Source organism: Phoenix dactylifera, chromosome 14 (genome assembly GCF_051530095.1).
Source record: "Phoenix dactylifera cultivar Ajwa chromosome 14, Ajwa_hap1_PhDact_Kaust_v1.1, whole genome shotgun sequence".
In the NCBI taxonomy this organism is placed as follows: domain Eukaryota; kingdom Viridiplantae; phylum Streptophyta; class Magnoliopsida; order Arecales; family Arecaceae; genus Phoenix; species Phoenix dactylifera.
The window spans coordinates 10,285,392-10,310,562 of record NC_143203.1 but is presented as its reverse complement, the minus strand read 5'-3'; the positions used below and the strand labels follow the sequence as shown (position 1 = coordinate 10,310,562).

Sequence of the window (25,171 nt, the reverse complement as noted above, 5' to 3'; positions counted from 1 at the left end):
CATTTAATTATTAATCTATTTATTAATAACAACAATAAATATAATTATAAACAACATAATTAAAAAAATAGTTTGTGTTTTTATACTTGATACTGCTAACTTTGAGGGGATTGCATAAAACAGCTCGTGTGCAAGCATATATGAGCAAACTTAAACATGCTAAGAGGAGAAACAATATCTGTTGCCCCCACAAGGACCCAACCTCGATCACCAAGGTTATATTAACTTGTTTCAAAAGCTTATTCATTATAAGAAGGCCTCACTCCTGCACTGCAGCTTGATTAATAAAAGTACATACCCATTCCACATTATTATCCTAATCTCCTATTAGTACTTCTACACTTTTGCTCTCACTATATTCAATAACTAAAGCTAAACCTTGAGATTTCTTTATAACAATAGGCAACCAAGTATGTTGAGCAACAAGTACCAAAGACGAAGACATTTCTTAATGCAAGACCACTTGAGATGGCCTAGCTAAAATGAGCCCAAGGGTAAAGAAAATTACGAAATAGGAACTTTTTGCAATGTCATCCTATTGCAGAAAACAAGGTAGAAAGGGAGTACTTTGATAGTGTTAGCAAGTCTTCAAAATCAACAAATTAGTTTAGAAGGCTCCTAAGTATCATAGTATACTAATCTTAAAGGTTGTAAAGGTTGTAAAGGGTTCTGAGAGGGCATGTAGTTGATATGTAATCAAATCACAGCTCACAATCACAACCTCCAAGAAGAGTGAGGCGTAGAGAAGTGGATAAGGGGATAATATAAGCAGAAAACCGTTGAGAAATAGTCCCAAATTAGATAGGTTAGGGACTAGTTGGCATTATATACTCATAGACCCATCTACCTACTGGCTTAAAATTTTGAGTTGGACTTTAACATCATAAGGTCTTTCCTACTGATGCCTCCATGCTCCCACTCACTAATCCACACATCACCCCTCTTTGAGTTCCATCCCTTGGACTCTACATGTGAGAGGAGATGTTGAGAAATAGTCATACATTGGATAAATTAGGGACTTTAGTTGGTCTTATATACTCATGGAACCATCCACCTACCAGCTTAAGCTTTTGAGTTGGACTATGAGACTATTCCCCAACAAAATAGAGGATATTATAAGAGAAATAAAGGGGTTAAGAATTCAGAAATAGGGAGGGAGGACAAGAAGTTAGGAGAGAGCGGAGGCAATGGGAAGAGAGGGAGACAAAAGGGAGAAACAAAATCATTTTCTTGCTCAACAACTGAATTCACAGAATGATACAACTCAAGTCAATACTTTTCTCACCTCCTATATATAGAGCAAAGCTTTCCCAATATATAGAGACCAGCCTAAGGACCAAAGAAACAAATAAATTTTTATCCAATATTTTTTTTTAAAAAAAAAGTACCTTGCGGCTTGAGTACCTTGATGTAGGACAGCTAGGCAAAAGGACAAACTAGAGTTTACGGACGGGAGACAAGACAAATATGGATGAGGATTATTGAAGGATGAGGATGGTTGGTTTAGAAAGCCAAGGTTGGACACACATCCAAAAAGTTTCGAATCTGCAAACATAGAGACATTCTTGAATATTAAATCTTTGATTGGAGCGCAGCACAACAGTAACAGGTTTAGGTGCCAAAAGAAAGTGATCAGATCTTTTCAAACTATTTGCTGACCCTAGGAAGCAGGCTGGTTGCAGGCTTGCAGCAAATTGAAGATCTAATCTTACCTAGAACCAGAGGAAGAGGAAAAAAGGAACTGAATTCTGTCTTTAATGATAACAAAAAAACACTAGAAGAAAGATCTAAAAGAGTAAATAGGAAGAGGAAAAGGAAGCAAAACTAAATTTAGAAGAATATTGAATTAGAAAATCATAACACAGAAAATTAAAAGGTAAGTGAAAAGAGAATACTTTTTCCCTTACTTACTTTGGGACCTAAGAATCACACCCAGGCTTGCAAGCATTGCACGTACTCTACAGCATCACACCATAAGTGAAAAGAAAACCCAACATTCATAACACAGAAAATTAAAAGGTAAGTGAAAAGAGAATACTTTTTCCCTAACTTACTTTGGGACCTAAGAATCACACCCAGGCTTGCAAGCATTGCACATACCCTACAGCAAGGTCCGTCGTACCGGTACCGGTCGGCGTACCGGTGGCGGCCCGGACCGGTATGAACCGGTCCCGTACCGGTTCTTCAATAATAAACTACTGGTACCGGATTCCACGCTGATCCGGTACCGGTCTCAAGCCGGACCGGTACATACTGGCCTATACCGGCTGGTACGGACAGGTACGGCAGACCATGCCCTACAGCATCACACCATAAGTGAAAAGAAAACCCAACATTCATCTTTTGCATGTAAATCTGATTACATATCTCAAATATCATTTTAGAGTAAAAACAAAATCCTAACAAGAGTTTTAGACTCCCTAGTATGCTGATTACTGTCAATGATTACGGGAGCATGAATAGTGCCATAACAGTAATTGCTATAGTATTTAATCTTCCACCAAGTTAGCAGCGGCTATGGTGGCTTTTATTCACACCCAAGAAGGATGTGACATACCTTCACAGGTGGTCACATTGCACTACATCAACCATAATTCCAATTGAATAGGTCAAAGCCTGCATTCATGGACCTTTAAGTTTGTGTTAATCATCCATGCCACTTTGTACCAATGCAAGTGCGCCCCTATTTTCAAGAACATCCATGCAGCTCCGGGAATCAATCCCCAGGTTGCGCAGTTGCCTATTCCATCACTCTATTCTTTGCCATTTCATGACAAGGCGTGAAAAGTAGGGAAGGACAACATAATGATGCACTTCATCTTCACTTCCCTCACTTATTTCTGTCACACTCTTCCTGCTCTAGGATCACTTTGTCCTTCCACTCAAAACTTGCATCAATGATGAAAAACGCCTTGTCAACAATTAGCACACTATGCATATTAGTGGCCAAATCCATTGCAAGTGAAATCTTGAATTTTGGCCCTTTGTTTGGAACTCACACATGAACAAATCTATGCGCTTAAAGTGTGTGATGGTTTGACACTAATTATTGTGTAAATTATTGATGGTTTTGAGTGGCTCATCTCTGGCACTTATTGCTCTAATCTGAATGAGTCAGAAAGCTTTAACTAAGGCTGCAAATGGGTCGGGTTGACCCATGACCCGACCTGCTTATATCTAACCCGACCTGTTTTGGAGGACCCTTGGAGCCGGGTCAAGTTCTAAAATTGGACCCATTCCATTTTCTGGGTCGAGTCTGAGTTTAATAAATTCAAATTCGACCCGACCCATTTGAAATTTAGATAATTTTGGATTTTCAATCCTACAACCCGACCCGACTCGAATCTATAAAATTATTTCGGCCTGCGGGCCGTAGCCTGCGGAGGTGCAAATAAATTCTGAAGTCATGGATGGGTTGACCCGACCCGGACCCGACCCAGACTCGATTCGGACCCAAATTTTTTGGGTTGGATTCGGGTTATACATGGAACCGACCTAACCCGAATGATAGGTCAAAAATTGTAGCGGTAGACCCGACTGATCTAACTTGATCTTCTATTGGGTTGGGTATGGGTCTAAAATTAGAACTTGAATAAGGAACCAGGTTGGGTCGAGGTCACTCATGACCCAGCCCGACCCATTTGCACCCCTAGCTTCAACACAGATATTTTTGTTTGATCATGCTCCATTTGGAACATGACTTGTATCTCATCAGATATCATATAAATCTTCTTGGCTGCTAACATCACTAAAATTTGGGGTGTTCAGACCTCGGCAATACATTGAAATCAACACGTCTTCATCCCATGGGAACTTGGATCATGCTATCAAATTGCAGAACAATCATGTGTATACTTCCACTATGTAGCTACCATGCACCAAATGGATAAATTGGTGATAGACCTATTTTTGTAATTAGGTGGAACAAAATGCCTTGTCATATCTATCATGTCCTTTGAACTTCGAATGTTGGCATAATTATTTTGTTGAATATTTGGCTCACCAAACTCTTGCAACTCCCTTCAGTTTCACTTCAACACAAAAAAAGAAAGAAAAAAAAAAGAGAAAAACTATCGTTAGATAGCTCATACTTTTTTGGCGGGGGATGATATGTGGCTCTATAGCATTGACTAGATCACCAAACTATAATTGCAAACTCTTTCCTAAAGACAGAAAGCATGTCCACTAGAAGGGAAGTGAAGAAAATATGCATTGAGTGGACATGGTCCTCTTTGCCAACCAATCAGCCGATCTTCTCTAGTTTCCAGAGATGAGAGTGATCCAAATCTCTATAAATTGGTCTCACAAGTATTGAATATTAGATACTAGTGAAGCAATATGCAATGGTGGTTCAATGTGCTGTAGGAGAGTCATAAAGTGAACTGCTATCAATCTACGCCAGTAAATGGATTAGTTGGTGTTCATGTGCTAACTGTAGCCCATGTAGCATAGCTCATGCTTCAATTTCCGCAAGATCTCTTGCTCTGAGCAACACCATAAGTGTTACAATAAAGCTGTGGTTATTGCTCCAAAAATCTCCCCCCAAATGTTGCAAGTTTGTGTTGTCACATCAAATAAGCACAACCCACTAGTGCCATGCTTTACACTCATGGCCTCTAGATCAGGAATTGAAAATTGGCAATTGCTCATCAGAGAACTATTATGGATACATGAGACCATTTGGAGAAGCTTTCAAGGCTATGTAACTAGTCAACAAAAGTCCCCATATTTGCTCCAAATATAAGTATACAACCTTCAACTTCACTCCAAGATCCACAGTGGAAGGATCTGATTTTGTATTTGAGGAGGATATATGGCTGAAAGTGCAAGATCTTACTACAGTTTGTCTTTCAGCACCAATATCATGGTTTCTAATAATTAGTATCAAATTGGCTTGTATACCAGTCATTGATTATAGCGAGTTCACTACATAAGATTCTAGAAACACAAAAGTTTTGACAATCAGTTCCTCTTAGATTTTTTTTGTTCACGCATATACTCAGGTGAGAGAATCAAACCTTAAATAAGCTCGCTGTTGGTTACTATAGCGGAAAGAGAAAGAAACCAAAAAAAAGTAGGAAAGAGATGAGGACAAAAGGGTAAAGCAAGAAGTTTGACTTTGATACCAACCCGATGTAGGACCACTTGAGATGACCTCCATAGCATAGATGAGACTAAGGGATGAGAGGGATTAGGAATAAGCTATTGTTGCCTTGAAATCCTATTGTAGAAAATATGGCAAAAAGGGAATATTTTGATGGGTGTTAACAAGTTAACAGGCTTCTAGGCCAACAAATTAGTTTAGAAGGCTCCTGAGGATGTATGAGACTAATTTGAAAGGTGCTGAGGGTTTTATGGTTGCTATGTAAGCAAATCTCAGCTTACAATGAGAAACATTAAGAAGAGTGAGGTGTAGAACAGTGGAAAGGGGAAATAGGGATAATGTCATCAAGAAAACAAAGATAATATAAGAGAGACAAAGAGGCCAAGAAAGAAGGAGAGGGAGAATAGAAGAAGGGGAAAAGACCCCTAGAGAGAAGGGGGGGAAAGAGCGGGGACGAGAAAGAAAACACTTTCTTTCTCAAAAAAAAGAAAAAGAAAAAGAAAACTTATATTGCAATATAAAAGCCTATCTGTCCAGCTTTGCCATCACTGCATATAGCCTACCCTAATCCAAGGACCAAGTAACCAAATAAGTGAAAAAAGGCAACAAATTGGTCAAGACAATATATGGCCAAGTAACCTGCGGTCCAAGATACTTTAAGATCTAAGAAAACTAATAGCCATAACTCTACACCATGTACAAATTTAAGTTATGATTAGTTCTAGACAATTCATGCTTCAGAGTCTGAGTTTGACTCCATGAGAACCCTATGCAGTAGGGTAGCCTTCTATCATTTTGACCACTTCAACACTGCATAGCTTCCAAATAGAGAGAAAAGACAGGCTAATCAAAGTTGGATCAGTCAAAACAAAGAATTCCAGCATTTCTGAAATTTTCAAGAAAAGCTGACCCTTTCCTCCGACAATAACAAGAAGGGCGTGAGTTGATTTTTTATATAAAACTATATTAGGAGGAAATATTTAGATCCTTTGTGCCCTAATGTCTAAAATACTTTACCAAAAGACCATCAAAGGAATGGATTAAAGATGCGAGATTGTTGTTTTTGAAGATGATGAGGAAGCCATGACAATTGTTGAGATTTTAGATGAGCCTGACACGACCATCCTTCATGATAATGAAGATGGAATCCAACTCCTTCACCATTGAGGCAGACACTAGAACACCTATTTTACCAATGTTGGCTAAACCGTACCGGTCGGTCACCGATTTAGTATAGTACTGGTTCGGTACCGTATCGACACACGGTATGCCGTGGTATGCTGGTGATTGGCTCGCCTATTTTTTGTTTTTATTTGTTTATTCAATTTTTTAAAACATTTAATGAAATGTAATCAATTTGTTTTTTATTTTATTTTTTGAATGACTTTAAGTCTAATTTGATTTTTCTTGATGTCTTTTGATGCTTTGATTAGGGTTAAAATCCTATTTCGATATTTTTATTACTCGATACATCTTAACTGGTGCTTTTTAACCCTAAATAGACGATAATTATATCATGAAATGCAGTGAAAGACAAAACATACAATCAGTTAAATGTATTTAAAATGTAACATACACACCGACATCTAAAATCTGGTGAAATATCGATGTCTCTCATAGATGTCAGGATCATTAACATAATCAGGGCACATCAAACCACCCTCCAACCAAGGTATGCTATACTATATCAAACTAGATGGTACGGGGCATACCATACCATACCAATTCGTTACCAATGCGCAGTACAGAAAGCACACTAACACTCGGTACGTCAAACCGGCCTCCTTACCAGGTGTACCGACACAATAACAGAATGGCACCGATACGGGGCCTAATACCAAAATGATGTACCTTGCCTCCAAGCACATGGCTTTGTAATCCTATACGCTTATCCCAAAAGGTATGCATTTTGGATCATAGCTAATCTCGGATCTTCACTGAAGCTCTAGCTTTGGAAAGCATCACTAGTTTGATAATATGGTTGTGGAGAAACCCATCCGAATATACCGGCAACAAAATCCAAACTGTTTGATGCTTCATCCTATATAGGATAGTAGCCACTAGAAAACGACGCCTCAGATTTACCATATCCATATCCGTATAGCTTATAGGCTTATGGCTACAGGTAATAAGATCAACGTACAACTTAGTGATGCCCGTGCCAAAGACACATCTCGACCACACAGGGCTATGGATCCTGACCACATAGGTCACAATCTCACAAGTCCTGTATGTATGTGTCAACTAGTTTTTGATGATTGATTATTTTCTTATTTTAGTTAGGAAAGTGTGATGTCAGTTAATTCTAGAAAGTTTGATTTTTGTGAACTTTCTTTTTGAGAACTTTTGATATTATTAAGAAAGTTAGTAGTTAGAATTCTTCAAGTTAGAATCGGACTTGGTGCCCCATATTAAAAAGTTAACGAAAAGAGTTCCCTTATACAAGTTATAAATACCCTCACTTGGGCTCCTCCTGTAATCAATACTAAAGATTCTTGAGCAGAAAAAATTCTATTGTGGAAATTATTCTTTCCTTGTTTTCTTTCTATTCTCTCTTTCCTCCCTTTTGGTGGATTCTTAGGGTTTGCGAATGAGCATCGTGAGAGTTGTATCCTTAGAGTAGACTGCCAAGGTGGTGCTTTTGGCTTTGGAAAAGAGTGATCCGCCCTTGCTTTTTTTTTCCAACTACCGTCCCTTATGGCGTACATGTTGTAGTGGAGTTTCTACATCGTCATAATCGGTTACACAGACATACCTTTCCTCTTTCGAGTTTTCAACCAAAGTTCAACATCTCTCTAACGTCAGTTGGTATCAGAGCATAGTTTCAAGATGTCATCTCATCACCACAACATCCAAGAATGTGTACGAGATTTGTGTGACATTGAATTGAATGAACTGCGCCGCCAGCTTCAACAACTCCAAAAAATCAACGGCTTCGACAACAAGAACAACATAAATGCCGACATCGTCAAGGTTCCAATCACTACTCTGATAGAGAGCCCTTTAATGATGAAAGCAAGTGTTCTAATGAAAAAAGTGAAAAATTTCAATCTATTTACAATCGAAGAGCATCTTCATCGAGAAAAGAAGATAATCGTCGTCAATGTGAATGAAGACCACATTACAACCATCGTGGCTTTAGCATCAAAATAGATATCTCTGACTTTGAAGGATGCCTGCAACCTGATGATTAGTTGAGTGGCTCCACATCATTGAAAAAGTCTTTGAGCTCAATGAAGTTTCCGACGATTGACGCATGAAGCTAGTCACCATCAAGCTTAAGAAGTATACATCAATTTGGTAGGAAAATCCGAAACGGCAACATGAGTATGAAGGACGTGGCCAGATCCGAATGTGGGGCAAAATGCATCGCAAACTCAAAAATAGGTTTTCCTTGAAGATTATTGCCCAAACAAATTTCTTAAGTTCCACAATCTTTGGTAGCATAACATGGCCATAGAAGAGTATACAAATAGAATTTAAGCAACTTCTCATGACGTGCAACATCAAGCCCGAAGAGCAAAATATAATGCAACGTTTTGAAGAATTGAAACCTGAAATTGAGCAAATCATGCAACTTTAACCATTGGATGCTGAATGACACGATTCGATTGGAAACGAAGGTCAAAAGGCAGCAACTAAGAACAAGTAATTCACACTTTCCAAGGTATAGAGATGGAGCATCCAGCCAAAGGAGTTTCATGTCGAAGACATCGGCATCCTCCAAAGCTAGCACCTCCCAACTACCTCAAAAGAATGACAAGAGCGTCCTCAGCAACCCCAGTCATTCCAATACTATCACCTCCAATCCCTGCAAGTACCTCAAGTGTTAAGAGTTTTAGACATATTGCAACTGATTGCCCGAATCGAAAGATAATCTCTTTGGTGGAGGAAGAATCTTGTACCGAAGAAGAAGAACAACCAGTCAAGTGGGATGATGAAGATCAAGGCGAAGCATTGGTTGTGCAAGATCTCATTGCGGCTTCCCATGGTCCCGGCTCCTCCAGACTTTATTTTCACCACCGACATGCAGTCTCTCAATCTTCATGTTTCCAAAGTTTTGCGGGATTGCGAAGTTATGCAAGCTGACGCTTTGACAGTAGACTAGCTTGCCTCCTTAGAGAAGTATCATCAGACTATGGTACCTCGGGCCTTCTGCTTTGGCAACTAAAGTGAAGTGGCTGAACTCTATCAAGGCTGATTTAGTGGTCTCAAATGTAATTCCCTTGGTATGCCGGGCAGTGGCAGACGTTGGGATTCATTCGATTTGTGTTACAAATTTCAGTTGCAAATATGTCGAGGCAGCTAGGCATCAACATCGTTCTATTGTTTGATAGAAAGTTGAAGGTTACTCTCACTATGGTGGAGCACCTAACAACCAAGAACTTCCTTCTAACTTTATAAAGCTTGAAAAGAACGCATACGGACCAAATTTAATAGCAACATCTAACCGCACACTTGGAAAAATTGGATATAGCACTGTCAGTGAAGTTCGAGCAGAAAAATTGCCGTCTTTGTACGAAGAGATTATTTTAATGAACCTCTCTGAAGAACTATGGTTGAGCGTTACCAAAGTAGTGTTGAGATGATTAGGAGGGATCAAAGTCTGCAATCTTAGTACCAGATATTGTATCGGTATCTTACCGATTCGGTACAGTCGGTACGATACAGTACGTATCATGTACCGAAATAGCTTTCTAACCACTTTTCTCAATTTTTATTTCGAAACACCACAATACAGATCGGTGCACTTCGGTATAGGTTGATATACACCTTGGTATGCCCCAGTACAGGTCGGTACGTCTCAGTACGGGTCGATATACACCTCGATGCATCTCAGTACAGGTTGGTACGCCTCAGTATGGGACAGTATGAGGCGGCACAGGGCTTGTACCAATTCAAAGTTGAGTTTCATATCGATTTTCTCTTGGTATGATACGGTACAAGATGGTACGACAGACCTTACTGGACAATGGATGCCTTATCTTGAACATGAACTTACCCTTCGTTTGTGCTCTGATGGTGGCAGAGTGGTTGTCCACAGTCTACAAGATATTGCCAATGGGAAGAGCCATGCATCAAATAAGTTGAGTGGGGCAAGGCAATTACGTGATGCCATTATTCTTGGCTATCAATTATGTGTTCCTAATAGAGATATCGGCATTCTTGATTGGTATTCTCTTGCTGAAAATGAAGTTCGTCTTTGTCCCGCATTGCCCAATACTGAGATGAATGGAAATGCGTCTCTTGTGGAATCATGCATCGAGAACTTTGAGAGACTCCATGGTGATCAGCATGGTTTATTTGAACAATGGCTTTTCTAAATAGCTTGTCAAGTCTTGCAATTTACAGAAGCTGGTTGAGACTCCTTCAAATCTATCTCCTTCTTCTGGTCCTCAGCTTCATTTGCTAGAACTATTGCATGGATTGCACTATGGTGGAAACATGTCTCAGTTTGCCTCTCTAGGTCTCTCAATTAATAGCCGGTCGCAGAATCACTGGTTAAATCAATCTAGCCTATTTGCAGGGGAACAACCGAATCTGCTGCCAAACTTCCTACAGAAACATTTGCGGCAGCCAAATGGCTTAATGCCTTCACAGCAACTTTCACAGCAGCAACTACAGAGACTGCAACAGGTCCAACCATCTCCGCCCCAATTTTCTCTCTTGCGATCGCCCTTATTTAACTCTCACCCTCCTCCACAAGGAATAAGCTTGATGCAGTTCTTGGTATGTCTTACTTGAGAGATCTGAGATCTCAACCATCACAACGGAATTTTCTCAACAATCTTCTGATGCCAGCAGCCAGGAGCACGATAATGATTGGCCACAGTTTGGTCCAGGTACATGTCAGCAGAAGAGATTGAAAGCATTTTGAGAATGCAGCATGCTGCAACTCATAGCAATGATCCTTATAGAGACAATTACTACCACCAAGCTAGTCTTGCAAAAAGGTCTGCTGGTTTAAGGCTACAACACCATTTTTGCCCGACATTTATTAGCGATCTACCATCTCGGGCATGAGCTAATTGTGAGCCACATGCTTATCTTCTGGTTGATGCACTTGGGATGGTTCCATTTTCTTCCATTCATAGGCCTCACCCTCTCCTTGAAGTTGATCCACCTTCAACCTCAGGTGATGGCATTCATGAGCAGAAATCTTCCAGGTGATGGCATTCATGAGCAGAAATCTTCAGGGAAGCCCGTTGAACAAGAGCCAATGCTGGAAGCTGAATCACATGGCATCAATGGAAAGAAAGAAATTCATTCTGTCAAGGATCATCATCATCCAGTGATGCACGTAACAGACCTGACCACAGCGTCAGCTAAAAAAGCTGAAGATTTCTTGCCATTCTGCAACTAACTGGAAGGCTTACTGCTGTTGTTGAATATGTTCTCAGTGGTCACTGATTAAACTACTGAGACCTAAAGAAACATGTGGCATTGTGTTCTCCTTTTCTAGTGTTCGGTGCCCTGGTGGAGATAAGCCTTTTTCAGATAAAGCTATTACATTGATGAGGAAGATACTGCAGCATGATATTAAGAGATGGAAACAGCTGATAGGACAGGCACATTCTTAGGTTCCTTATTGGAGTCCAAGAACGATATGGCTATGTCTCTTCTGGAAGCTGGAGTGACAAAGCTCCAAACTTCTTTTAGTTTTGAGAGGATTTCAGATGCACCCCTCCTTGCTAGGGCTGAGCAGTTTGCGAAGCGACAGAAGCTGAAAATATGGGATAGCTCTATTTAAGGACAAGAAGATGCTAATGGTTCCACCTCTGAAGCAAAACCGAAGGAACAACTCAAGGTGGTGCTTACTAAAATCTTAGGTGGTGGAAAATTCTATGACCAAGAAGACCTAGACTTGATGGCAAATCTTCTCCAACCAGTGGAGTATGATGCCAGAGCGCCTAGGACACACATCCCGACCGCACGGGCCGCGAGTCCCGTATGTATGGGTTAACCAGTTTTTGATGATTAACTATTTTCCTATCTTAGTTAGGAAAGTTTGATGTTAATTAATTCTAGGGAGTTTGATTTTTGAGAACTTTTGATATTATTAGAAAAGTTAGTAGTTAAGGTTCTTCAAGTTAGAATAGGACTAGAAATCCCACATTGGAAAGTTGAAGAAAAGAGTCCCCCTATACTACTTATACTCCCACTAGAGCTCCTCTTGTAATCAATATTGAAAATCCTTTAGTGGAAATTCTATTGTGGGAATTATTCTCCTCTTGTTTTCTCTCTATTCCTTCTCCTCCCTTTTGGTGGATTCTTAGGATTTGCAAGTGAGCATCGTGAGAGCTATATCCTTTGAATAGCCTACCAAGATGGTGTTTTTGGTCTTGGAAGAGAGTGATCGCTCTTGCTCCTCTTCCAACTACCGTCTTCCTTACGTCGTACGTGCCACAGTGGAGTTTCTACCTTGCCACAATTAGTGGCACCGACATACCCTTCCTTCTTCGAGTTTTCAACCAGAGTTCAACACATCCTCAGCGTCACTCAGAACCCGATATGTCGGATCCTACTCCAAGTGCGAGGTCAACTACAGTTGCATTGTGTCCTCCTAAACAACCTCAAAAAGCTCGTCTTTTGTATGCAATCGTATCCTCACAAGCTCTACTAGCTCGCGTACTATGGTCCTTATCTTATGTGACATGCGTAAATTAGAACCCTAATGAATCAAAGACCACCCTACAGCTATATTTCGTAATGGTGGTCCCATATCTTCTACTCTCCCTAGCCACCAGATCCATGATTGTCAAAATTGTCATCGCTGCTTACTCTGGTCTCTGAAATTAGGTGAACTGACTTCTCCATTCTCTCTATTAAGGTTGTAACTGCCTTTTCTTTTCCTTTCAAGCTGCACTAAGTAACTGTCTGTTTTTCTTTTATGCCCTTCTCTGCCTAGCTATACCAGAAGGACGGATAATGCCCTTCTGACTAAGTGAACCGGGTAACGTGATGGCCTCGTCTAAGCATCTCTCCGTCATATCTCTAGAAAGATATATCAAACATGGAGTCATGTGATGATCGGCTACCCACTAACCTTTTGGTTGTGGTTGATCGGCTGAATGCAGACATAGAATGTTATGGCCTGCCCATTGCTATGCATCCACCTTAGCCTTATTGGCTATGAAACTGGCCGGTCATCGAGGCGATCCTGACTCATCGAGCTTTGGCTTCCGCTGCAAGCCTACAAGCCATCATTGTCATTCTTTTGCTTTTATACTATGGTAAAAGCAAAATAATGACAATGATTCTGATCCAAAAATGAGTGGAGTCAAGATTTTGATCTAAAAGTGACCATAAGTCTTCAAGTAGATAATTAACAGGCAACAAGAAATCCATGGTAGCATAAACGTAAAACAATGATAGTCTTTAGAGCATTAGACCGAAACTAAAATGAAAAGGAAAAAGCTAGCGATCCCAGTTCTTCAAGTTCAGGCTCCTACTCCTGCTTGCTCATCGAGCACTATAAGCATGCAATGCTACCTTGAAAAAAGCTTGGATCTTGTGTTTTTTTATCGAAATCAGCAATATTTTTTTGATTTTCTTGGAAATTTTGGAAGAATTGAAGATAGGTGGCATGAGAAGAACGGGAGCTTCTCACGCACTCTCTTCAATTATTAAGAGGGGGGAGGGCAAAACCAGTCCGAACTAGTGCAAACCGCCGGCCCGATTCGCACCATCTCCACTCCAACCGCTTGGTTCGAAGCAGTTCGCATCGATTCGGTGCAGTTTTCGATGTATGGGAGGGAAACGGCATTTTTTGATGTATGGAAAGGAATAGTGTCATTTCCCTCCCGGTTTAGTTTGATATGCCCCAAACCAAGCAGTTTGGGGCAGTACCTCATTGCATGTATTTGACCATGATCATGTCCACCACCAAGTTATCTAGCCCTCAAACACTCAATGACTCCATTGCTATATTGAAATCCAAGGATCCTATGCCATGTGCTTAAAATCGTCCATGGAGAAAAAGAAAAACATACCAGTTCTGGACAGTATCGCATTCTATGTATTTGACCATGATTTTGTCCACCACCAAGTTGTCTAGCCCTCAAACACTAGATGGCTCCACCATCGCTATCTTGAAATCCAAGGATCCTATATAACATGCTTAGAATCATCCATGGAGAAAAAGAAAAAAAATAAGGAGCAGCTTTTATGGATTGAAAAATTGTTTCTTTTTTCAATAGTTTCACTAATACTTAAAAAACCTTAATGGTTTCCAAGTTGGCGACCAGCTGATGTTGCCTCCTAAGCAATCCCATTGATTGTCCCATATGTGGATTCAAGTATCTTTTCCAAGAAAGAAAGTGTAGATGTGAATTAAAATATGTTAGCGATACTGAAAGAAATGTTATGAATAACACTGGCAAAGTTGTATGGATCAGAATTCAAACTGCAATAGCATATGATACTTAACATGTATTAAGCTAGATTATAGCACTAATGTCTTTACACACAAAAAAAAACATCTAGAAGATCAAACGAAAAAAAAATTCTGAACACAATGAAGTACAAGAGATGTGCATTAACAAGCTGAGGTGCTTGTTCCGGCTATAAAGAAACGCATGATCGGTTGACGATTCAGATAGAAAAGGCCTTTCGACCGTCAATGGTAGGTGCATACTGGATAGAAGGCGTAGACAAGCTTCTTGAAGCACTTAATTAGATAGGGTAGATTAAGGTAGCGTATTCAGCGTAAAAACCATAAAGCCCCTTTTTATTCTATATAAAATTCATTCGTCTTCTTGGAAAAGATGCATTTGTGAGTTCTAGTATTATAGTCTCAAATCGCAGGTTTGATGAAGACAAGACCGGAAAAAGAAAGTAGCCGAGCTCGGGCAAGAAGCGAATCGAGAAAGTATAGAAAGGCCTAGATTAAAAGGCTTCATCTGCATTGAGTGTTTCCGCAAATCAAGCTCATCCTCCGAAAAGCGGATCGGCAGAAAGACAATGACTTTGCTTGGCTCGAGATATACAATAGGCTCTCTCTCTCTCTCTCTCTCTCTCTCTCTCTCTCTTTATTGCATCATGGGGGAGAAAGCAACCACAGTCTAGAAATGTTTTTATTGAATCTCCATTCTCCATTGAACCCGGAACTTTACCAGTTTCCTTCTTGGATCAACCAATAGAATGATTTCAGCTGATTATGCGCTTTGATCATGAGCAGTATATGCATGTTTATTCTCTCTGTCTTCCCTGAAATAGGGACTACTCAAGAATTTACGACTTAAAAAGCATTTCACTCCCAATCTTCTATTGTCAAGGTGGATTATGGTACTGATTTCTTTTCTTTAAACAAAAAAATACAGAGATCAAAGAAAAGAGAGAATCTTAAACACAACAAAGTACAAGAAAGTTTTTCTGAAGAAGGGTCTTGAATTTGGGTGGATGGATGCAAGAATAATGTCAAAGAACACCATCATGTTAGCAAGGATTCAAAGCACTTGCTTTGACTCAAATTATAGCACTTGTTAGGCAGGATTAGTAAACAAGGATACAAAAACCTCCACCAGTTTGATGGAATATGACATGTGCATCATGGTCTTTTGCATATTTTAAAGTGATTTTGTTTCCTAAACAATTTTGAAAAGCATATGTCAAAATCCACTATGCATTAGACCCTCTTATGCTGCATATATTTTAAGATATGATAGATTCCTCTTCATTCTGTGGTGCTCAATGAAGGAACTGCCTAAGAATACATTTTTTGATCTTCCCCAACTAATAGAAACTCCTAAAAACAGCTTGAAGGGGGATATTCTCTAACTCACATGGAGCAGAAGGTCAATAACAACCCACTAGCATGTTCAGTTCGGGCATATACCCAATCACTAATATCACTAACAAAGCAACATGCTACTTTGAGGCTGTGCCATCCAAAAAAAAAGCTTTATGTAAACATATTTAATACTTATTTCATATTTTAAACATCAGAAATATCAGAAAACAGTAACTTGAAGATATAATTAAAATTGAAAAAAGCTTTATGTAAACATATTTAATACTTATTTCATATTTTAAACATCAGAAATATCAGAAAACAGTAACTTTTCAGCGACTTTGGCTCTAGCTATGCCAACTTTGGTCGAAAATTACAAAAAAAACTACAGAAAATGCCATTAAAAAATTCAGGTAAAAAAATTAAAACTACTTCACAACCTCTGTCACATAGTAGCAACCAGAAAAAGCATCATTTCTTAAAACTAAAATACTTCAAAGCACCATGTTTGAGGTGTAATATGTCATTTCATTGTATAACAGCAATCCATCATATCAATAGAAATTTCTAGGAATTTGAGCTCTAGGTATCCAATTTTACAAGTCTGAAAATTTACATCTCCAAATATATTTGGACTTTAATGCTGCAGCACTTCCAAGTCCTCTCAAAGCTTGTAATATCTAAGTTTAATCTAGACAACATGCTTCCTAATATGTAAAAAAAGGGAAAGAGATTTAGCACAAATAGAGCTTCAAATAGATTGGGTCGATCCATGACCCGACCCAGATAAACCTAACTAATCCATATTCAAACACCCATGGGTTGGGTCAGGTTTAAAAACTTTTGGACCAGATCTAAATTTCAAGTCGAGACCGAGTTTTGTATCTTTCAATCTGACCAGACCCAACCTGGCCCATATGTCATCTTGGGTTTAATTGGGTCAACAAAAAATGTGCCCGACCCAATCTGAACCTAATAAGGCTCAATCCAAAAATCTAAATCATATAAACCTCCTCCTTCTTTATGCTAGAAATATCTTTCTTAATTCATTGAATGAACTCTCATTTAAACTAACACTTCTTTTTTTTCATCTCAACAACTACATCTCCGCCAATCTATATTCACTTACTTATATTTAAAATATTCATACTTCGTTGTTTGTGTTTGTTGATTCCAATTTATAATGTCCTAAGTATATCAATATATATATATATATATATATATATATATATATATATTAAAAATTGTAGTTTGAAAACTTAAAACAATCGATTACTTGGATGAAATTAATTTTTTTTAATAAAAATTTAAGTTTAAGTTGTTTCTTTTTAGTTTTATTTAATTTTTTAACAAATTTATATTTAATTATCAATTATTGTATTTTATCTATAAAAAAATAGTTAGATTCTTGACTCAAATTGCAAACTCGATCTAGCCTATTCTCCATTCGAATTCGATCGTTTTTGGTTGGTTCCAGGTCATACTTGACCATGACCAATCCGAATGACCCCATGGGTCTAAAATCCTTACCATGGACCCTACCCAACCCAATCCGATCAGCTAATAGGTTGGGTCTGAGTTCAAAACCATGACCCAAATATGAAATTGGATTGGTCAAGGCAAGCATGCACTGGTCCGATTGGACCCATATGCAGCCCTAAGCATAAACATCCATAAATAAATTAAATTGGATTGGTCAAGGCAAGCATGCACTGGTCCAATTGGACCCATATGCAGCCCTAAGCATAAACATCCATAAATTAGTCTTAAATCAAGTCTGCATGAAACAAATTTTTTTGTTCAAGGTTCGAAAGCTTGCATTCTGTTTCAATTTTAGCAAGCTAGCCATTTTTTGGTTTTAGCTATTTCAGCTTGAGCTGTAGAGTTTTGACCAAGAAAAAGGAATAATGATGAAAAAAATAAACGAAGAGAAAAGTGAAAAAGGCCAAGGAAACATATATTACAAAGTTCTGAAGCATATTGTATCATTTATGATCATCAAATTTATTGTTCATGTGTTAAAGAATTATAAAAATCCTAAAACCCAATGAAATATTAAAGAACTACTATTTGATAATAACCTAAACACCCAAAAATGCTGTTAAATTGTCCAGCGGAAGATAAGGTCATTGGTTCCGTCAACTTTTTCCTTTTCTCTATGTTGGCTAAATACTGTATATACAGAACATGGTGGATAGCAGTAGCCTAAGAAGGATATTCTGTCTTGTCTCTTTTGTATTTTTTGATTTAAAGAATGTGATGGGACAAAGGATAAACTCCTTATCATGTGAGGAGATAGACTGGTGACATCAAATCTAGAAATCCAATTTTTTAATCATCAATTAATAACAGCTCCAAATTATGTTATGCAAATGTTCGCTTCCTTTCATACTTAAATTGAAAGCTTAATTAGTGGGTTTCTTAAAAGGAACAATCAGTCTAACATTCACCATGAAAAGCTTTACATTTGTCTGATTTTCTTAAATACAAGGCAACTCGTATGAACTAACATAATATGGCTCAGATTTACCCTCAATTCTTTAAATTGGTTATTTGCAAGCTAGCCTTCAAATTAACTACTAATCTGTATCACTCATCACTAAAAAAAATGGTAGGAAACAACTTGTCATTCATTAGATTATCATACTCCTATAGTAGTTGTATTATCAATTTTCTGCTTGTGATCAAATTCTAAATTGATTTTGAAATGGATTTTGAGTTTCTTATTGTTATTTGTTACTCAAGAAGACAACAAAGCACAGCATTGAGCTAGATATTACATATTTTTTTCTCACTTCTCAAATGATGCAGACCCAGGAAAAAAAAGAGGAAAAAATTAAACGATCAACCTGCCAAAGGCACACGTTTCAACTCCCTGGCACAAACAAACATGTACAACAAACTGGATGGTACCTAAGATAGATAGACATATGACATAGTATGGTGATGCCAACCCTTTGTAAAGAATTTCAGCTGAATTATAAAACGTGTATTGCTATTGAATTTTTTTTTAAAGAAAATATCATGCCCAAAATCCCTTGATACAAAAAACACACTGGGAAAATGCAGAAAAGTAGCTTAGCATTTCTTATCATACATATGATGCGGAAGAATACTCCAGTCCAAAGATACCTAAATTACACATTGACCATGTTAGTTTTTAGCATAGTCTAAGCTTCGATAGCTTGTCTTCTAGACTTCATCTTTTTAACATTTCACCTCTAGTAAGTAACAAATTAATAAGGAGCTGACTTCAGTAGTGTAATTGTCAACTTCAAGTTCATGTAAAAGATTTAATGTTACACTGCTTAAAAGAATTCCAGGGCGTTAGAGCAGCACAAGAAATTGGGCAATTTGCCGAATATTTCTCTTTGAGTGTGTTGTAATTCTGAAAATTTGCATGGTTAACAAGAGAAAAGAAAAAGATCGACAACATTCAGCACTTTACCAGCATTCTGTATTTACAAGGATTCCAAGCATATATTTTCCGACAAAAAAGAACCTATGAAAAATCTCACACAGGATGACAACATATCTACTACTCATCCTGCACATCTAACATCACTATGTCCGTCATGTAATAGCAAAAATAGGATGAAAAATAAGAGATGTTATAAGAAGCCATCAGTCAAGTTAAAATTTACAAGAACATGCCGTACCTTCACTGGTAAGTTGTCATTGTAGGGATTCCTGAGATGATGTGTTTTATTGAAGGACAACTCGCATAGCTGCAATTTAAAGGCATGTCATGAATATTTCGAAGTCGAGAGGCCATAAGAATAGGCATATAAATTGCATTGTTTATTGAAAGAGAAAAGTTTCTAGTGGTTAGACAGCAAGCAGAGAAATGCATGACACTATAAAGTATAAACTAGAATCAAGATTTACATATTTGAGCAACAATTTATCAATCAAAGGCAGTAGCGAGCATAAAAATCTAGTACCTGTGTACCACTCAAAGATAAATTAGGTTATTAGAAGGCTTTAGATCTCCAAACTATACGCCCACTAAATTATTCATAACTGAACGATAAATGTTGTACAGAAAATGACAATTGAACCAATCCCCAACCATCAGCATAATCTTCTGATATGTATTTGATCATATTCATACCTACCTCTGAAACATGGATCTTCTATGCTGCAACTTCCACTTTCAGTTGTACAATAAAACTAATGCATTCAATATCGAGTACCTCCATTTGATCACTCAAGATAGATCCAAGTGATATTATGTTAGGTCTTGACCCTCAACATGGCTCCAGTACTCACTAAGAACCTCTACATGAGTCTTCGTTAGCAACTGTTCCAACAACGTGCAGCATCCATTATCAATGCAAGCTTTTTTTTTTTATTCTCTATATTTTTGTCTCAACTTAGAGGGTGGGCCTTGGCACAACTATAAGGTTGCTTCATTTTGACCTGAGTATCAAGGGTTTAAAACATGGAAACAATCTCTTTACACACGAGGGTAAGACTGTGTACATCTAATCTTCCTGAAAACTTGCTACAACAGGAGCCTCGTGCACTTGCATGCCCTTTTATTCTTGTCTCGACTTCCATCAATATTATCCTAGGTCCCAATTTTCTCTTTCTTGACCCCTTATATTCCTTGGACCTGCCAATAACACTCTTTATTGGAAGGAATGACTTTATGCTTCATCAAGGTGAAACTCTATCCTTATACTTCCATTACAGTCATACCACACATCAAAAAAGTTTGAACTTGCCATTATATCTAATTTCTTGGTTTTACCAAATAGAAAGTACATACAGTAGGTAAAACTCGAGGAAGAACTTTGACCTTCTCTTGGGTTGATATCCATACGTATTAGACATGCTAATCAATAGAAAAGGCACCAAGGAACAATGTTGTCATATACCATTCACAAACCTTTCAGACACAAACATATATATGTATGTTTATGTGTATGAGCATCCACTATACCTGAGCAAAATTGGCCCAACTTACCTAACCAAGCCTAATTTATAGTGGGCCTAGGTCAAGATATTTGTTCCAACGGGCTTGGCCAGGCTAAAAATTTTAGGCCCGAACCAAAATAGGGCCAAGCTCGTGCTTCCCAAATTTTGGCATGGCCCAACCCAAAAGTTATATATAATATATATTACATTATATTATATTATGTTATACATATCATATAGTAGTTAAAAGTGAAGAAAAAAATAAAATGGGGAAACGGAACCTTAAATTCTAAATTCCCTCCCATTCTCCTCTAGCTAACCCCTCATAAGCAAGTCACACTCTCACCAAATCGAGTACCTGTGTCATGCTTACCTCCTATCTCCCATTCAAAATCAAAATTTGAGACGTGAAGCTGAACCCTGACTTTAGGCTCTTGATCTCACGCTTAGGCCCCACCCAAACCCGGCCCGACTTGGTCAATGCTCAAGTCTACGACATCCCAAACATGGTGTAACTTTACGAAGCACTACAATATTGCAAATATAATGTCGAATTAAATGATATTATGCACCCTCGACAGAAATAAACTTCCTTGTATTTCTATCATCCATCTTTGATCTTTCAAAATAACGTATCTGAGTTGGGAAGTCTGTAGAAATTGTGTACTTGATCACTTATAAGGAAGCAATGCTTGCGGCAAAAGCAACTCATATTTAACACATGCTTGCAAGAAGAAAACCATGTAAGCATGCAATCACCAAGTTGTTACACATAACTATATGGATACATTGGTGAAGATTATACCAGAAACAAACTTTTGATCCACAGGTAAAGAAGTTCCAAAACATTTTGTTTTTTCGTTCTCAAGTATCATAATATTTCAAATCATAATCAACGGCGTGGATTAAACAACTCATCACATAATTTTCATTGGTAATTTTTGCGCTAAAATTCTACCTTTGGATCATGTGTCCCTAAAGAACCCTAAAATGCAAGAAACTCAAAGAAAAAACCAGAACATGATAACCCAAGGATTAAGGACCTGATCCATTCCAATGATGTCGTGCCAGACCAGAGAGACCATGTCATGGGTCACATCAAGGATCCCCACTCTCTCTAGACCTAGGCCCTGTTTGGGGGAGCTTTTGAAGGGCCAAAAAGCACTTTTTAGCCCTCCAAAAGGACTTTTGGATGAAAAAGGATGTTTGGTAAAAATTTTGAAAAGCTGTTTCAGCTTTTCCAAAAAGCTGAAAACAGCTTTTTGGAAGAAGCTCCATTTTGGACCTTTCCGAAAACGCTGTTTTCAGCTTTGTCGGGAAGCTGTTTTTTTTTACCAAAATACCCTCATTTAAATCTTACTTTTTTCTTCTAAAACTCTCATCCCGCCTTTTCCTCTCACCTATCCCTCTCCCTCTCCCTCTCTATCTTCTTCTTCCTCTCAACGTCGCCGCCTCTGTTCCCTCTTCCTCTTCTTTTTTTTTCTTTTTTTTTTGTTTTGGGAGCTCGTGGCTGCCCACGGTGGCAGCCACCATGTCGGCCGCCACCCATGGCCGGCAACCCCTCCGCAAGCGGCTCACCCATCCCTCTCCCTCTCTATCTTCTTCTTCCTCTCAACGTCGCTGCCTCTGTTCCTTCTTCCTCTTCTTTTTTTTTTGTTTTGGGAGCTCGTGGCTGCCCACGGTGGCAGCCACCATGCCGGCCACCACCCGTAGCCGGCAACCCCTCCGCAGGCGGTCGCGACGCCACCCGTGGCGCGCGGCCGGCCTGTGGAGCGGCCGGGCTCGTCCGTGGGGTGGCAGGGCCTCCGCCATCCACGGCGTCCCAGCCGTGGGACCGGGGAGGCGAGCCACAGCGAAGCCCCCATGGCGGCCAGTCATGGGGCTTCGCTGCGCCGCGGCCAACCGCCGGCCATGGCGAGCCGCGGCCACGGCCAGGCCCCCTCCCGTGGCCGCCACGGCCTGGCCCCCTTCCGGCGCCGCCGGCCTCGTGGGAGGATAAGAAAGGAGAAGAAGGAAAGAGAGGAAGGAAGGAGAAGAAGAGAAGAAACAAGAAAAGAAAAGGAAAAGAAAAAAAAGAAGAAAAAGAAATAAAAGAGAAAAAAAAGAAAAGGAAAGAAAAAAAGAAAAAAATAAATAAATAAAATAAATAAATAAATAAGGGAAGAGAGGAAGGAAGGAGAAGAAGAGAAGAAAAAAGAAAAGAAAAAAAAGAAAAAAGAAGAAAAGGAAAGAAAAAGAAGAAAAGGAAAGAAAAAAAGAGAAAAAAAAAAGAAAAGAAAAGAAAAATAATAAATGCACAAATAAATATATATACGAATGAACAAATAAATAAATAAATAATAAATAAGCTAATAAATAAATATATTTCAATGAAATAAAATCATAAATAAATAACTAAATAAAATAAATAAAAAGAAAAATAATGAGTGATGGCAAATAATCTGATCTAAATAAATAAATAAATAAAAATAAATATTAGTAATTATTTAACCTAGAAAATTTGTTAGAGAGATAAATGGTCATCAGAAGGGTAAAAAATTAATTTACACTAATAATTATAATATTTTATACATTTATTATTGTATTATACTATAAATATAATATTATATTATATTATATCATAATACATTGATATGTTATGTTAAATAATTTAATATTATATTAAATTATTATCCTATAATACACAATGTTATAGTACTATATTATAATAATATTATAATACATTATATTAATATTATACTATATCATATATTTATGTATTAATACATATTATATTTTATTATGCTCTATTGTATAATACTAGTAATGTCCTCCATGGTCATTTTGTCACACAAAAGTACTTTCTCAGTTTGTTTACCAAACACATGTTAAAGTGACACAGCACTTTAAAAATGTAGTTACCAAACAGCAAACAGCCTTTTATAAACTCTCTACATCAGACAGCTCTACTTCCAACAGCTCCCCCAAACAGGGCTCTAGTCATCCCAATCTATCATAGCTAAGACAGAACAAGAACATTGCATCCCAACACTCGAAATGGTTTGGCATCTCGGGACATCGAGTTATTTATTTTTTAATTTTATTTTTGTTTTTGTTTTTTAATAATTGTTTCGGTCCATCTTAATATTGTACCAACCTGGTTCCAAAATCAGGAAGGCCTCGCTACCAGGATTTAACCTTGCTCTAACCCATGGTTAGGCCATATCATCACTTTCACTTTAATTAAGTCTCCTAGGTTTATTCGTGGATCCTATTCAATAACCAAAAGATGTAGTCTATCCAAGGCCTATGCAACAAAAAAAAAAAAGACCAAACACAAACCAATTGCATAAGAATCAGTTGAGAGTTCCGATTTTCTTCATATGTTCGAAGCAAATTATTCCAAGAACGATGAGGGTTCTCTTGAGTTTCTCCATGGACACCTTACAACTCATCAATAGTCGATATTTGGGAGCTCAAGAGTCCTTCGACTTTCATTATTGGCCACATATAACGAAATAAAGCGAGCAAGTCTAAGAATATTTGACTACTAGATTGCGCAACTACTCACCTTGACAGTTATGCCATAATGTCCTTCAAGGTACATGTGCAATAGATCAAGGATCGCCGAACCAGTCTTGGAACCTGTATTGGTCGGCGATGGGTACAATTCGGTACCAGTTCGATACTGAACCGAAACCGATACAGCTAGAGCGTGCCGGTTCCGTAGCGACACACCCAATTTTTTTTGACTTTTCAAGAATATTTAATTGGTAATCAATCTTTTTGAAGTTTTTTAATGATTTTAAATGTAATTTAATATTTTTGGTTTAACCTAATGATGCATTTTATTGTTTTAAAATTATACAAATCATAAAATAATTAGTGAAATGTTGCATGGTACAAGAAACAACATAAACTATCCTTAATTCAAGTAGTGACGTGAAAAATATAAAATAATACACTTATATATATTTAAAGTACAACATACATACCGACATCTAAAATTTAGTCGAGTGGCGATGGCTCTCATAGATATTACGACTGTGGAGGAGCCTATCCGAATATGCCGGCAGCAAAATTCGACCTATGAGATGCCCCGAATTGCATAAGATAATAGCCATCGGAAGATGCCTTAGATGCACTAGATCCAGATCCGTATTCGTATAGATCACAGGCTTTTTGTGGTTGCGATTAATAGATTCCAGTATACGACTCGGAATCTAATACATCTATGGATTCTACTCCACGTGCGAGGTCATTTGCAACTGCATCGTATCCTTCTGAATGACCTCGAGGAGCCTGTACTCTATATGCAATCATATTCTCGAGGACTCTATCAGATTGTGCACCGTGGTCCCTATTTTGTGTAGCATACGTAAACTGGAACTCATCGATGTATCGAAGACCATCCTGTGCTGTCTTATAAATAG

The 25,171-nt window shown here is 38.3% G+C and overlaps 1 protein-coding gene across 1 annotated transcript in view; it reads right to left on the bottom strand.

Moving 5' to 3' along the window:
- LOC103695637 (zinc finger CCCH domain-containing protein 45-like) overlaps positions 1–25,171 on the bottom strand; it is a 43,031-nt gene that overhangs the window by 5,586 nt on the left and 12,274 nt on the right. Inside the window, exon 5 of the mRNA XM_008777010.6 lies at positions 19,496–19,564. Coding sequence (XP_008775232.4) covers positions 19,496–19,564 — 69 coding nt within the window. The remainder of the gene's footprint in view (positions 1–19,495; positions 19,565–25,171) is intronic.